Source organism: Pygoscelis adeliae, unplaced genomic scaffold (genome assembly GCF_000699105.1).
Source record: "Pygoscelis adeliae isolate BGI_AS28 unplaced genomic scaffold, ASM69910v1 Scaffold402, whole genome shotgun sequence".
In the NCBI taxonomy this organism is placed as follows: Eukaryota; Metazoa; Chordata; class Aves; order Sphenisciformes; family Spheniscidae; genus Pygoscelis; species Pygoscelis adeliae.
Window position 1 is genome coordinate 4,512,234 of NW_008824411.1, and position 16,568 is coordinate 4,528,801.

The following is a 16,568-nucleotide window of genomic DNA, read 5'->3' on the forward strand; positions in this document are numbered from 1 at the left end:
TCGGAATTGTTAGTTTTGGTCATGCTTTGCTTTTTTTCCCCACACTATTTCAACAGTGCTGTTACAGACAGCGTGCTACCTTCATGTTACAGCATCAAAAGCAAAGATCACAGGGAACCTCTACTGACAAGCTGGTAAAATGCAAAATGCAAAGTAAAAAACCCCAAAATTCCGAAGTTAACTAAAAAAAAATTAAAATCTGTAAAAAAAACATTTTGCCATAAAGTATTGTAGGAATGTTTGGATTTTTGTTTTGTTTTTAGAAGACTTTCCCGACCAGCTCCCTGCTACTTTTAAGCCTGTAAAATCATAAGCATCGTAACAAGTCTGGAGGCCAGCACACTCCACCCACGTGAGCATGAAGCACAGCCCGCTCCAAGAGATCGGAGCTGAGCCTGTGACATGCCTGCTCCCACACCTGCAAGGCAGAAGAGCAAGTGAAGGATGGGGATGCCAGGGACACATGGCTAAGGGAAAATATCCAAATGCATGTGGCAAAACTTACTATGGACTGGAGACATGTGCGGTAGGCTCTGCATCGTGGAGCTAACACGCCTAAACGCCAGCCCTGCGTCTCTCACTGTGACTCCCATCAGAATTCGTCCCCTACAATCTCAAGGGCTCTTTAGGAGGTGGAAGTAGGGGTCAGAGGGGATGGTGGAAATTAGTAACTGCCCCAGCTGTACGAACCTCTTTTTTTACAAGGCTCTACAGCAGGAGGGGGAATAAACAAAGGCAATCCTTGCAGCAACAGCGCATCAGCATGTGAATGTGAATACAGTTTTCAGCAGAAGGAAGAGAAGTTGGTGTAGGAGAGGCTTAGTGACAGCAGCCGGCTTAAGAGAGTGACAGCTTGGGCTTAGATAGGGGAGTGGTGGGACCTAGCATTCACTCTGCACTTCCCAAGTTGTTTCTTTGGTTGCTGAAGGTATCTTCCAAACCCTCCTCCCAAGCTGGTGCAAACATAAGCCACTGAGACACAAGGGAGTGAAGTCTGCTACCGCACACCGAAAAACAGCATCCATATTAAAGGACACGCAAGGGATCCCTCAAAGTCAGGGCAGCACAGGATATTCTCTCTACTTGCCTGGACTCATTCCCAGAGTAATCTCTGGAGCTGCTCCAAGAAAGCTTTTAAGTTGTTGGAAACTGCAGGGCTGGCACCCCCAAGTGGTTACTCTGAGCTCTTCGTGCAGCCTGAACAGCTTCTCTCAAGTCTCATCAATAGTTCATCCACCAATAACCAAAGTGCATCGTCCCCAGCACGCAGGGATTTCAGAGCTCCCCCAACACCATGGCAGAGTACAGCCCTCTGGTACAGCTGAGGATTCAGCTCTGACTCCCACTGCAGAGGGGCTGAAGCCAATTCGGACATAGATTTTCCAGTGATCTCTTCAGATTTCATTTTGCAACAGGAAGGAATCCCTACGAGACCTTTCCCTCACAGAGAAAAACCAGGTGTTACAAAACCTTCCTGCAGCCAGCAATATTTCTTATGTACATAGGGTTAATCCCACAGACTGACGGAGGCCAAGTAAAACTGCCAATGGTTTTTGGTGCAGTCCTGCACCATTGCATGCAGCCTGGAGGCTTTCTATCTAGTAAGCTTGGTGCCCTTCATAAATAGCATATCTTTCAGGAATGGCTCTCCCCTCCCGCTTTTAAGTTATGGCTAGGAAAACGTGACCACCAGTACAGGATAAACTTACAACATCTGCGAAGTTGCATAGCTACTCACAGACACAGAGTACCTCTTACCACTGCCAAGCAGCAAACGAAACCAAACGTTGAGCCCACTTTGCTTATCCCAGTAAGGAGTGAACACAGAAATGAAGAAGTACTTAAATGTCAGCGGGTTCGGTTGCTGACCCCCAGGGATTTCACTCTGCCACATGTCGGAGTCACGCCACGGATCACGAAGACGCATGAGCCACCACGGACAAAAGGCTCATTCAGAGCTCCAGTGTTGCATCTGCTGCTGCGTTTAAAAGGAGGAGGGAAGGAGTCACAGTCTGAAGCGTTAGAAATATTTAAACTGCATATGAGGGGAATCAAACTATGAATGACTCTTGCCCCGTACAACATAACGGCACTGGCGGCACAGGGACACGCTGCAGTTGTGCAAACACTTGAGAGCAGAACACAACTTTGGGATGTGAAGGGAGGAGCGCAGAGGCGTGCGTGCCAGCCAGATGGCACCCTGAGCAAGGGTCTTGGCAGCTATTTCAGAAGAGACAAAAAGCAGATGTTTCACAAAAGCTCACTTTCCAGGTTTATTAAGTAAAGTTAACTGAATTGTTTTCATTTTGTGGGGATTCCTTTCCGTCTAACCCGGTGGGTTAGCAGAGTTGCACAGAATCACGGTTGGACTGTGATAACCCAAATACAACTTTGGCTCATCTCACCGCTGACACATATGGAATGACTTGGGGGTTATTACATGCTGTGTCTGCTTGAGGCAGGTACATGTACAGATCAGCACAAGTTGCAAATGATAGTTTACATCCTTTCAAAACAGAGCAGGGCATTCAGCAAATGCACTGCCAATGAGAAGACATATGAAAGAAATTATACAGACTTGCAAATACATAAGAAGTTCAAGAGATGCAAGAAACCTCAAACACAAGAAATGTCAAGGGGGGAAAAAAACACTTAATTTCAGACACAATGTGTTCAAATGAAAACCCAGCTGTAATTTCAATTCCCTTCAAAATGGGAAACTTACAGTAACGCAATTAAAGAGAAACCAGGTCTCATCCTGGGAGAGATGTGTCCAAAAACACTGATGCACAAACAGGTTCAGAGTTCTAAGCAAAATGTCCCTGGGCATTGGTGTACTTGACTCTTGGAGCCAGAGCAAAGCAATTCATTACACTTGCTGGACTGCTGGGCCTACTGCTGGGTCTTGGTGGTGTAACAGCACATAGGATTCCAGATGTCAGAGAAAGGCAGCACACAAACTGCTGGTTAGTGGGAGAAATGCCACGGGCCAGATCTCCCAGGGATTGACTAGAGTAAGGACACCTAATTCTGGTAGCCTGGCCTCCGCTGCACACAACATTAGTGTAATGTTCTGCAAGGTTCTTCAGTTCTTAGCTCACTCCTTTCTCAGCCTGAGTTGTTTCTGTCTTGTGCATGAGCACAACTGGCCGTGCAAAATGATCCAAAAAACATAAGGGACAGGACCAAAGAAAACTGGCTGAACCTGGGGCTGGCTTTCAGCTCCTATTTCCAATATCAGTTAAAGGTTGGAAATTTATCTACAAAAGAAATAATATAAATGAAATAAAAAATGGCACCGTCCACAAAATTAAAAAAAAAAAAAAATCTTACAACACAGCCTCGTAAAAACAGCTTTGCAACGAGAGCTCAGTCACAAAATGAAGGGTTCTAGCTCTTCGTACATCAGAAGAGGAAACAAAGCTAAAAAGTACTAGTCCACATTCTCTTAATAAGTTAAACTTACTTTCCCTCCCCCTGTCTACAAAAGGGGTAAAAGCAAAGGGGAAAAGAGGCTACCAAAAATTAAAAAAAAAAAAAAAGAAAAAGAAAAAGAAAAAGAAAGAAAAAAAAAAGAAAGGAGAGAGAAGGAGAGAACGCGCGCGAGAGAGAGAGAGCAGTCTGTGGTCAGAGGCTCAGAGCAGGGCTGAGTTCCTTTTAAGGGTTTAAAAGATGCAAAACAGTTCCTCAAAAGTTCCCTCTCTTCAACAGTTAGTTCAATGCTGTAGCCATAGAAACTCAAGTATATATTGGAGGAGAGATTCTTTCAGGCAGATCCACCGTCATCCGCAGAGCTGCTCAGCGTGTGTTAATCCTCAATGATTATGGGTTCATCATTCATGGGCTGGCGTAGCTGCACTGCCTGGATGGGCCGGAGGATAATAGGCTTGTAAGGGCGTCTGGCGGCTCGCTTGGCTTCGGAGGAGGAAAGCAGCTTGCGGATTTTCCTGCAGACAGTAAGGAAGACAGGAACCGATTACAGAGACCGGACGCTAAAGCATTGTAGGTTTCTTAATTTCTCCAGGTGAAACCAGGCCTGCACATGTAGAGGCTGCTCACTAACAGGATGGGCTGACACTGTTTATTTCAGCAATATCTTCCCCAGGGAACTTTTGTTTTCTGATTTATAAACCCACCAATGAAGAGGAAATTGCATTCTCTGTTCCAGAATCCTTCCCCTGCAGAGCAGAAGGCATTCTGGTCCAGCCTCGTAGGACCAGGGTCTACTGCTGTAAATATAACATGTGAAATAGTTATGACAGCCAGTTTCCATACCACTAATTTATTTTGATGCACGCAGACACATCGGTTGGACATGCTGCAGGCAGTTTTGTGGGAATTTACAAAGCCAAGTTACATTCAAACCTCTTCTGGTAATGTTGGTCACTTCCCCGCCTGTTAATCCATCTCTCACAGAGCTCTCTGACATTCCCCAGCCCCAAGCAGGTGCACACAGCTGCCTCTTCAAAAGAAACCTGTCACAGCACAAGCCAGCAACATTTGGTCTCCCATGGAGCTATGCCTCAAGGCTGAGCTGCTGCAGCTCCATAACAGCCAGTAACCAGCGAACCAACGCTGGAGCCTTCCCCCCTCCACTGGGAACACTAACAGGGCGTCTCCCCCTCTTATTTCTCCTACACTGCATGTACCCAACCTAATATTACCTAGAAACGGGTAATATTCACGGCTTGCATTTGTTAAAAGTTTGCCTACATGTTACGAGACTAGCACTACATGTTACGAGACTAGCAACAAGTCTTATCAGACGCTGGAACCTGTTTTCCATACAGAGAGAAAGTAAAAGAGAGAGAATGGAGAGAGGACAGACTGAAGTTTTAAAATTAGCAAAATAAGGTAGAAAGAGACAATGCAGAATGATTACTCATTTCTTTTTGTCAATACCAGGCTTAGAGCTAAAGGAAGTATCAACACCCCCCACCCCCCAAAAAAAACCCCAACAACAATGTGCTATGTAATTAAAATGAGGAATTCATTTCCAGCGGATGTTGTGGTGGTCAAAGGCATATAGAGATTAGAAAGGAAAGTGATAAATGTTCACAAGAGTAGTCTACCAGTACCCATTATACACAGCCTTCAGTTCAGGAACTGGGGCAACAAGGAGGGTCTGATAAGGAAGCACTGCCTACCCTTACAGGCTCCTACCTTGATTTTTTAATTTACTGTGAGACACACAATACTGCGCTAGAGGAACGGCAGCCAGATGGCTTTACAGTCCACAACTCAACCATCTATCTCCCAAAAGATAATTTTTATGGTTTTGGTTACTCAACATTGTTGGGGCCAAATTTTTCATTTAAAAAAGAAAAGGGAAAAAAAAAGAAAAAAGGAAGAAAAGACAAGACACATTCATAGAAGAAACTGGTGAAAATACTCCACCCCTCAAAAATTTACCCTCTCCACCACCAGCACTGACAAATCAATAACTTCAGCTGAAGATTTTGAATCAGCTCTGGTGAGATTTGGTCATCTCTTCACTTGCTTGTTTTGCCCACTGAGCAGAACAAGTCTGCTACATAGAGCTCACACACACAGAGACATGTCTTTTGTTTGCTCAGTGTCCCCATTCCTCCAGCGCCTTCTGAAGTTGAAAGGCCACAGGGTGGGGAGAGGAGAGAACAGGGTAGAAAAATGGTGTTGGGGAGGGGAAAAAAAAAAAAAAATCAAAAATCTTGATGTGATGATTTTCCCAAGACTCGCTTAGCTGAAGTTGATCTGCTTTTAGCCAGCAGAGCTTCTTACAGTATCTGCATGTGCTCAATTAGACACACTGCCATCAGAAACACGCCTCGTAGCAGTTCTAGATTCTGATCAGGTCACTCGCTGCCTCCACTTGCATAAATTATAAATGCCGAGTTCCTTACTGTGAGGCCTGAATTCAAAAACTTATTCCTTTCAATCGACCAACTTTTCAAACTGCTCCCTCAAAGCTATCCAGTTTTCTAGCACCGTTCTCAGCAGTGCCACACAAAAAGAGGAGGAGGGGGAGTGTAAAACTTTAGGAAAACCTACTTTCTGTGACTGAAAACACAGCCTGACCCTCAGCTGGAGGATGATATACAGATATTGCTGCTAGATTGATTGCTATGGAGCCAACACAAAGCTCAAATTGTTTCAGAGCTCACAAACAAGTCTTACATTCTTGACACTGGAATGCAGCAGATGGTTCAGGGAAAAGTTAGAGGTGAAATGCCCGACAGAAAACCCGTGCCACTTACAATGCTACATCGCTCAGGCTTCCCTGCTTTTCAGCAGTCTGCCAAACATCTCTTTTCAGCACCCATCAGTCAGCCAAGCAGCAAGGCTGACAGACAAAGAAGCCCGTTCTTTCTTTTTCTTTTTTTTTTTAATGGAAGAGATAAGGTCTTATTGACCTGATGTCTATCACTGCACTATGATTTCTGCGTTAGAGATGTGCTGGTTGCTGTGGGACTGATCTTTCCTGCCTCGGTCAGTGGCTCTGTATGAGCAGATGATTCCGTGCCCCTACAGTAAGTTGTTCTCATAACCAACATCGCACTTGATGAATATTCTCACTGTTCTGTTCAGATCAAAGGGTGGGACCTTGTAGTAGTACTGAGACATTACTACCAGGGATCTGCAGTATTTCTTGTGGGTTGGATGATAAAGATGTCAAGCGTTTTGTAGATGCAGGATTATGAAATAAGCCTTGAGCATCTAAGGACTGAATTAGAGACTGTATAAGCTGCATCTGCAGTGGCACATGAACTTGCCAGAGCTGAAGGTCTGTAACAGGATCCCAGTACCTCTTTACCGCTTCCCTTGAAAATTAAATACTTATATAATTGAAACGAACTGTTTACTTTCACAGCGTCTCGCAGGAACAGAAAAGGAGAAGGGAAAGACAAGGTAAAGATGTAAGCTGGTGTGAAATGCACAGTTACATTAAAGGTGTCCATAGGAACAAATCTGACAAGGAAATTAATTTCATGTTTCTTCTAACGGGGGAGTTTCCTGCACTGAAATCTGATGATCCAATAGACCAGTGGTTAGTAACTTGAATGTTACCGGTCTCAGTTTCTCTATAAAGCCCATCTTTGACACTAGGCCCACAGAATAGACACTTGAAATGCTTTGCAGGCTAAGGAGGAGGTTGGGGATGTCAGGACTCTGACTATGCACTCCTTGCTGAACAAATGCATACTCAGAGTAGCACCAAATTTAGTAATACCAGAAGGGACGAAGTACTCAAAACTCATGGCCTCCTTGGTCACTTGTAAAGGCTCAGATATCCAGTAATTCGCATGTCCTTCTCTGCTAGGTACTGGAGGGAAAGGTGAGTGCTTCTCTGCCTGTTGGGGCACCGATACTGAAAGTGTTGATAACTCCAGGCTTCAGACACAGACAAAAGCCAGAGAGCACCTCTGCTTGCAGAGAAGGCTGAAAAGCAGGGCTGTGGCTTTGCTCTGACCTTCTTTAGGGTTACCCAGGAGAGAGGCATCAAGTTCTAGGGAGGAAACCACACAAGCGTATGTCTCTACCTTTCTGACCACACCCAGGAGCAGTCCTCCCTTCCTAGGAATAACACAGTACTGGGAACTCGCACACAAAAGCTTTGCTTTAGGGATCAGGCCACATAGCTTCTATTGCTCTGTCCACAGCCTGTAAACAGAGTTTCAAGTGAAACTCATGCAAGGAAAGTTTCTTTTACTATTTTTATCCTGTGGGCAGACTAACAAGAAGGACTAGCAGAAGCAGTACCACCAAAGGAGGAAGATGGACACTGCAGGGCTAAATCTCAGCGCTACTGGTGGCAAATATAAACCACCAAAGAAATGAGGCAACTCAGCCCCCGGAAACCCTGTGTCACTTGCAGATTTCAGTACTCAGACACACGAGGACGTGTTCTGAGAGGCAATACAAGAGACTTCAGCACGCAAGAGGGCATGCAGAGCTCCATGTATAGGAGGCTCTGTTCCTCAGCATCACCTGTGTGCCAGAAGGCCCCTATCCTGTTACTGAGACACTGCAGTGGGACTTCCAAAGGCATTTATGGGTCTGAACCAGGTGAACTCCCCACCTCAGTCTTCCTCCTCCTATTGCCCATTGCTTACAGGAACTGCTCTGGAAGAAGAATAATCTGCTTTCTCTGGAATGGAAGTGCATGATTAGGCACATCAGACACGATTAGGTATATCACAGCTTTTATCCACCTAAACACCAGCAGTGGTGTCTGCATTCAGTTTGTAGCAACAGATCTGCTGAAGAGATCCTTGTCTAACCACAAAGATCAGCTGAAGCACCAACAAGGAATGCAAACCAAAAGACCTCCCCTTAAATCCTCTGAAAAGACCAAGTTTCCTACCTGGTTTCTTCAGTGGCCATGTAAAAAACATCGTCTGGTGCATCAATCCAGTTCATCCTCCTCCTTTTCACTGGAGGCATGGATCCACCACGAATTAATCGGACTTTTGTTGGGTATGATTTCCCATTGAGCAGCAAGTTTCGGCTTGGTCCCTAACGTGATACATAAAAAAGTACAATTATGGACTGCAACAAACCTGCGGTAGCATGTGATAAGCACTCAAAGGAAAAAAAGAATTAAAGTTTTCAAATCAGTTGTTCAGAGTTTCTGGTAAATATATCCCCTCTTGCCCATGACTGAACACAGAATTCACATAAAAGCAATTGTCCACAAGCAGTAGAAGTTAGGCACCTTCAATATACAATAGGACAACGATACTCCAGTGACAGGACAGATAATAAATGGAAGGCATTACCAATAATCTGTTGCTTGTGTCTGAAAGATGACATCAAGTTTGAAAGATTGAGCATAAGACTTAGATGTCAGCTACTACCATAAATCTAGAGCAACTCTATTGATTTCAGGGAAGAAAATCTAGCTACACAGCAAATCAAATATAAAAATCAGAATTTACAGTTATTCTGGGGTACCAAACTTACCCATATCCTTTTTGTTCTAGGAAGGTTAATATTTAATGATATATTAAATATGTTGTTGAAAACAAATCTTGAACTACAAAGCTTAGCAGCTTTCATCACAAAATCCTTTTAGCATTTAACACCACAGATTTCCCATACATAATGCATTTGCTTTGCGAATCAACACAGGTATAATTTTCCAGACCCACAGTAGCCCCCTTCCACTCAACTGGAAAAACATGAGCTGTTATTAAGAGAGGTGCAGATGCAAGGGAGCAAAGGATTAAGCTTCTCAAATGCAGCTGTCCTTGATCATTTGAAGTCCAGTTCTGCTGCCCCTCTTCCTGCCGATTTGCACATTGAGAAATCCCACTGAAATCAGTAACACTGGACAAGTCAGGAAAGATGCAAAATAAGGGCCCAGAAAATTTCATATGAATAAATTAAAGCTGGTCAGAAAACACCCCAGTAGAAATTTAATTCTGGTATTTCACAGGCCATCCTCCGAGGTCAGACCATCTCCCCAGATGCACCCAGGCACCTTCTGCCCATGAAATGGGAAACTGAGCATGGAGATGAGGGATGTCTAGCCTGGGAGATCCACCTCAAAAGGAAAGGTGGGGACATGAGGTACTCAAGTCCTCAAGTGTCAGGTTACGGCAAAAAGTCAACCAAATTTTAACACTTTGACTTAGAAAGGGAAGACGACTTCAGTCTGTCAACCAAGAAAAAATCCCAACAAAACCCTGCGTCTATCTCATTTTTATCTGACGAGAAAGCAAAAAATGATTGATGACTTTTTTTTTTTGACCAGCCTTAATCAACTGTGCTAGCAAGATCTGCTTCTTGTAGAAAATTAGGGCTTTAGAGCCAAACAAACAAAACCCCACCTTTTGAAATCCTAAGCTCTTTAAAGCTGTTCTATACAAGTGCGATAACGATTTTAATTTCTTAGTTGCCCAGCTCCATGTTATATAAGACAACTTCGGCACCACAGCAGACCACTGAAATACGTCAAGAATTGCTTTTATATTTGAGGTTTATTAAGGAAAAGGTTTCAAATGAAAGGCTTTTCTGTTGGCTTTTTTACCCCCTCCAGATTTCTCTAAGAAAATCCTTTCATTAGTTTTGCAAAGGATATTTTCTCTGCACATGCTAAATACACAGGAGAACAACTCCAGAGAAAGTTCTCGGAAATACGTAGAAGGGGCACCCCTGTGCTTCCAGGTTGCCTTTTCTCTACCTGCACAGAGCAATCTGCTTCAAATGGTACATCCTGAAAGGTGGACCTTTACTTTTCAGTTCAGCAGCACACTTTACCAAGCAACCAGAAATCAAGGCAGTTCAGGGGTTTCACCCTAAAACACCTAAAAAGCGTTAGGTCATCACAGATTTCTCCCACTGCACTGAGTTGGTTTATTCAGCAGACACAAACAAGTAGCCAGTCTCCTCAGTGACAAGAAATGAAGCTGAATTCAAGGAGGAATACAATTTACCACTTCATATCAGGTGCTCAAGTAACAAACCAAATGAATGCTTCGTTATTACAAGCAGACTAGCATGCTCAAGTTATAGCCTACCCTCATGATACTGCACACTATCCGAGAGCATTATTACATTTAATAATGCTTGTGATCACCATTCAGTGACCATCAGTCATACCTGCTGCTGATTGACCCATGTCAGAGTGACTCTACTGACACTAATACATTGTGGCAGTTCACCTAATGAGGCAAGCTGCACTTTATCAACACCAGAAGATCATTTTGGGAAAAAAAAAAATATGCTTTAATTTCTCTCCCATGAGTCTCCCATAAGCCATGCATAAGGCGGGGAAGTGATGCACAGCCTTTGCCCTGGCCCCTTCACACCGAGGTGAATTTCATGAGAAAGCATTATGCCAGAGATGCATCAATCAGACTGGCTATTTGCTTCTGTCCTTTGATAAAACTCAGCATAATGGATGAAAGGCTAGGAATCATTTTTACTCAAAAAAAAAAAAAAAAGAGAACATAAAAAACAAGCATTCTCAGCAGACAACTTGCACACCAACTTCCAAAAAAAACAAAACAAAAACAAAAACTGTTTTCCAAATAAACCCTTCCATCAGTTAAGCCTTCCTCCTTCAGTGAAACACATTCCACCTAGAAGCACATCCCAGAACTTTGCTATAAACAGCCACTCAGTTTCTGTATGAGCAGAAACAAAATGTTCCATTCAAAACAGAATCTCATTTTTATATAGATAGATAGATTTGAGGTTTAAATTGTATTTAACCACTTCAACGTTTCATATGCCCCAAAATAATTATTTTGTTTTAAACTCTTCAATTAATTAGGAAGTATGACCAGCTGCAAACAGCAAAGACGGAAGTGAAACACTAGGGTTTAATGGGGTGTTCTATCTAGCGCGGGTTAATAATTCTTCTTTTCCCTGTTTTGGTTAAATGAACATTCTCTTACCATTTGTCTGGTTTGTCCGTGGTTAGGCAGACCTAACAAACAGGAAAGAGAATAGAGCTGGTAAGACCATTGCTTTTCCAAGACAGAAAAAAGTACAAAATCAAAACACACGCAGCTATGATTGCAACTGTGTTGTTTTGCTAAAACAAGAGTTGTCTACCAAACTAACTTCTCCCCTCCTTGAAAGGTAACTAAGAAAAGAGCTTCCTTAACAACATGGTTTGTAGAGCAGAGCCCCCAAATTAAAAACATGTTCCATTCGCTCAGTCTTTTCTCCATTTACTCACACCTTTCTTCAAACTACTGCTAAAAGTACACCTCCTCTTTCAGATCTGAGGTTTTCCTCAAGTCTTGGGAAAAATCTAGTATTCTGTTTTAGTTTTGGAGGAATTTACTGACATCAAGAAGGAGAAAGTGGAAGGTATTATACACTGTCGAGACAGCAACAAATAAAATCTTTCCTATCATCCTTGGATCCCCAGGGAACTCTTCAGCTCAGCTGTTACCTACAAGCTGTTAGAAAACAGCTTGTATCTGCTGAACCTACCACAAGTAAGTACTTCCATAGGCGTAGCTCCACCAGTCACAGAGCACAGCGACTCCAGCTATCACACAAAGGCCATCCCCAGTAACACAAACAGCACCTTAAAGCACCAAGCACAATGGCTTGATTTTACTAGCTTATTTGCTATACTATCCGATACCCTATCATGTTGCCATAGCGTATGCACTAAACTGTACATATATGAGACCCTGCAGGACACAAAAAGGTCTTAGGATTTAAGAGAATGATGTGTTGCTATAAGGCAGCAGGGTATGGCGCAGAATGGACTGGGAGACCTAATAAACCTTTTTGTTAGCACCGTTTAGTTTTCTAAGATGCACGCTCCCAGAAAACACCATTTCATTAACATCAGTGCACCAAACCATCTTTCTCAGCCCCTTCTGGCTGAGAACCAAATTGTCAGTACATCAAATCCAACAGGTCCTACAGGACAGGCACCAGCAAATGCTGTCGCTGGCTGCAGAAGTCATCAGTATGAATTCTGCTTTCACATTTATAGCAAGCTTCCCAGCTTGAATTCTGAAACTTCGCATTGCTAGCGAGTTAAGCTATGATGAAACAGCAAAGCTTTTTAAAGAATCCAGCAGAAACGAACTTTTACAGCTCACGGTCCGCACTCAACAGATTCCTCAAGATTCTCCTTGGTAAAACCAAACACAATGTACTCACAGCAAGTATGCCAGGAAACACATGGCACAGCAACATATCGGGAGGGAGGAAGGCGGAATGGGGGACATGTTCTGAGCATTGAGGATCACGACACCACATTAAAATCAACAGTTTATATCAAGTGTATTTTCCATTCTGTGTAAACATATGCTATTAGCTACTTCAAACATGAAGACACATCGTTTCAATTTTTGCAGCACTTTTGTGCCTAAGTATCCACAGAGATGAAGAAATGGTTGCCAGAAAGACTTCCATCAAATCTGTAGAACAGATGTACCAGGCACCAAGCAGGAAGACCAGTAACAACCTTTGGATGTTGACAAAGGCAATGGAGGCACCAGATAATCACTCCTTTTTACATGGGAGCAGCAATCACATCCAAAACACAGCTGTGAGCAGCCGTTTGAGATGGATGGACAAAGAGCTCCACGGATGCTGGGAAACCACGCAGCCAGCAGGATGCAACCTGAATCTGTTGGCTTCAGAGCTAAGCTCTAGCACTTGTTTTTTTCTTCCCCCTTCCATAACAGAAAGAGAACATTTTCTCCATTCGCAGGAGCTCCGAGAGATGTAAATCAACTGATGCTAGTCCCTGGCATGAAGCCACACATTTCGTTTTAACCACACTCCAGATCAGCTCTTTTCTTGTACTAAGAACATTCTTGATACCAGAAAAGACTAGCCTACAGGAGAAGCTGATACGTGGCTGCTGCAATGACTATTGCTGGATGTAAACCAGACACTAAACAGTGCTATTCCTAAGCACCAGAATTAACCCAGAATATTCCACGGTGAGAAGAGATGTTGAGACTGACACAGACTGAGCGAAGGCTGAACAGAACTGCTACTTACTCTGAGCCCCAAAGCTTCAGAGCCCTCAAACAGCAAAGAAGCAGTGGTTACAACAGGGACACACCTCACCCCCTAAGCTGTAACTTCTAGGATAAAGCTGCCTATGACAACTTTTTGCTCCACTAAAATAAGACACACAGTTATAGTTTCAATACAATTTATACTCTTGCTATCACAGTAATATGGTATCAAATAGCATATTAATCTTAGCTATCTGTAAATTTTCCCTTTAGTCACACTTTGATAACTGAAGTTTGAAAGAATAAATATGAAAACAGACACTATAAAGACTAGCTTCAGTTTGCAATGAAAAATATCCCACTAAAAGCATATGCAGCTGAAGCACTTCTATTAAATGAACAACTTTTACCCGCAATGGTCACCGAAGAGATGCAGAGAGACAGCATAACATCTGTAAACCATTGCAGAACAGCTGTCAAGTCAACAGGATGCATCTGTACTGGAAACAATGGATTCTCACCCAAAAGTTTTTGGTGGCTTCTGTGCGAGAGATGAGGTTTGTGAGACAGGCACCTCTAAGAACTAAACCAATGCTCCGCTTCTGGGTAAGGAGTAGTACAGACAGGTAACTCACCATACGAAACTTAGTCCTCCCCATGGTGCTTGTTCCATTTTCACAGATCAAGGTTTGAGAGACACTTCTCACACACATGCATCCACAAGCAGGTTAAAAAAGTAGGACAGCATATGAATATAAACCAGGAGCAAAATCCAACAAGGTTCCGGCAGCTCCTCTACAGGAAAAAAAACTGTCTATTTTATGGAGGGATGTCTAGAGAAGCCACAGGGTAGAAAGTGTGACTATTCCTTTCGACGATATCTAAGGTTCAAGTGCTTGAATTTACATATCTCCACATCAGAAACAACACTACACTCCTCCAAGTAAGGAATAAAACCCCAACAAACAAAAAAAGGAGGCAACCAAACCTTTAAAACCACACAGTGTAAAGGTCTACAATGATGAATCTAAGCAGATCTTCCACTCTTCTGCAGCCAAAGAAATTTAAATATATTCTGAAAACTCAAGATTAAATGTTTTTTTCCATAGCACTGAAAAAACCCAAAGCCCTACAAAATCTCCTCCAATTCAATTCCTCCTGCCACAGTCTCCTCTATACACTGAAATAAAGAGGAAGTCCCAGAGGATAAAATGTAGACAAGGTAAACTGAAGGTATGTCTGCAGATAAGCATAGATGTCCTCTGCCACAGACGATTCTACGTTTTTACTGAAATGGCAGTAAAACTAATCACAGTAGAGAGATTAATTGACACCTCAGAGCATGCCTCCTCTACTCCCCACAACTTAGCGGCAAAGACCTCAGAACTGTGCCTCAAGCATAAGCACAATTACCGAGACTTTTTGCTCAAAACCAGACACAGCAGGTTACTATACCCTAATGATCCTTTCATTCTTCAAGTATCAAAGCTGCAGATGAATATACTTTCACCCCCCAAAAGAGGCAGGTGGAAAAGGACTATCACAAACAGCAAATGCAAGTCTGTTACTACTGTTACTTTGCAGCTTTATCTTTTGGGGATGGGGGGGAACCACCCCTCAGTTAACCAACCTGTTTCTTTTCCAACAGTCTTGTATCATTTGAATCTAGTGCTTTCAGATTTGTTGAGTTTAAAATGAGAGAATACCGAAACTTTCTACAGCCACTACAGCACCACCCCAAGAGCATGCTGTGGGAGTAGGGAATAGTTGGCACCCGACAACAGGGTGGAGTGAGGGAATCTAATTTCCCCGATGGGAAGCAAACCAGCACGTCTGGTTCCACCAGAAGCCTGAGAGTAGACATGCATGCTCTTTGCTGATCCAGTCCCATTCCCCGTGAGCCCAGCGAGAAGACCTCAGCATCTGAATGGCAGCATTCAAAAATTATTCCCACTGCACAAACTCAGCCTGCTTTTTTGCCAACTCCACACACTACGCAACTGACGTTTTGAGAAGCAGGAGAGCCTAAACCCTCAGCAGTGTGCCCAGCTCAGACTGGAGTGCGGGGATATTTCCATGAAGTTACTACAGCAAAGCATCAAGAAGCTGCAGAATGAGCACCAACCATGGCCACTTTTCTACTTGGGTAGAAATCTGCCAGTGCTTTTCCACGCGTGAACATACACAGCATTGCCTGCATATTTACAGGCCATTTCATAGTTTGGTACAAGAAGTCTGTACAGAGCTGACCCTAGTACCAAGGAGGAAGAGTAACCCAGCTTCTAGCCACTGGATACAACTTGGAGTTGTGAAATTTATATTTACTTGAACTAACTCCAATCTTCAGCATATCCACCACACACAAAAATACAGGTCTTTCATCTCCTGTTAACATAATTCATCTTTTCTTTTTTTTTTTTTTTTTAATTAAATCAGGCCATTTTTTAAGTCAATCAGGACATCAAGCTATTAGTCACAGATGGCATTTTGTTTTTAACTTCTGTTTACCAGAGAAGTATCATGCAGAACATGCAATATGCAGTAACATTCATAAGCACGTCTTCAATCACAATGAACGTAGAGAATTTAACACACACTTTCACAACCAGCAAGTTTACTACACTAAAATACATTGCTTTCAAAAAATCCATACACTTTTCATATGCATTTTCCTTTTCCAAAAGTAATCCTCCTCCTGGGATTCCATCCTTCCCAGCAGTAACAAAAACATCAACAGTACCACACTTGTGAGCAAGCTAGAAAAAAATATAAAAATTCATGCATGAATGAGGCTTGATGAACAAGAATTTCACTTCCAAGTTACTGGTTCACTTGAAGTAGTCTCTGTGTGTTGACATATACACACATACAGTTTTTGCGGGCTTTTAAGAATGTTTTAGTACCCTTCTCTTTCTTAAACTGCCAAGAGTGTGTTACTGCTGTGAGCAGATTGAGTGTCCACTTTCTAACAATCAAAGGTTATAAACTTTCAGGAACGCAAGTGCAACAAACAGAACAGAGCATAAATTGTACCGAACACCACCTAGACTAACATTTTCTTAAAATTCTGTTGTACATAAAAACAATGTTAAAATTGCAATTTACTTACCTAAATAAGTTCCTACCAAGATTGGCAAA

The 16,568-nt window shown here is 42.8% G+C and overlaps 1 protein-coding gene across 1 annotated transcript in view; it reads right to left on the minus strand.

Moving 5' to 3' along the window:
- Window positions 1–3,603: 3,603 nt before the first annotated feature.
- MTA1 (metastasis associated 1) overlaps window positions 3,604–16,568 on the minus strand; it is a 68,854-nt gene continuing 55,889 nt past the window's right edge. The window contains exons 19-22 of the mRNA XM_009320691.1: window positions 16,540–16,551; window positions 11,385–11,416; window positions 8,345–8,496; window positions 3,604–3,947 (exon numbers count right to left, since the gene is read on the minus strand). Of these exons, the coding sequence (XP_009318966.1) occupies window positions 3,809–3,947; window positions 8,345–8,496; window positions 11,385–11,416; window positions 16,540–16,551 (335 nt within the window). The 3' untranslated portion in view covers window positions 3,604–3,808. The remainder of the gene's footprint in view (window positions 3,948–8,344; window positions 8,497–11,384; window positions 11,417–16,539; window positions 16,552–16,568) is intronic.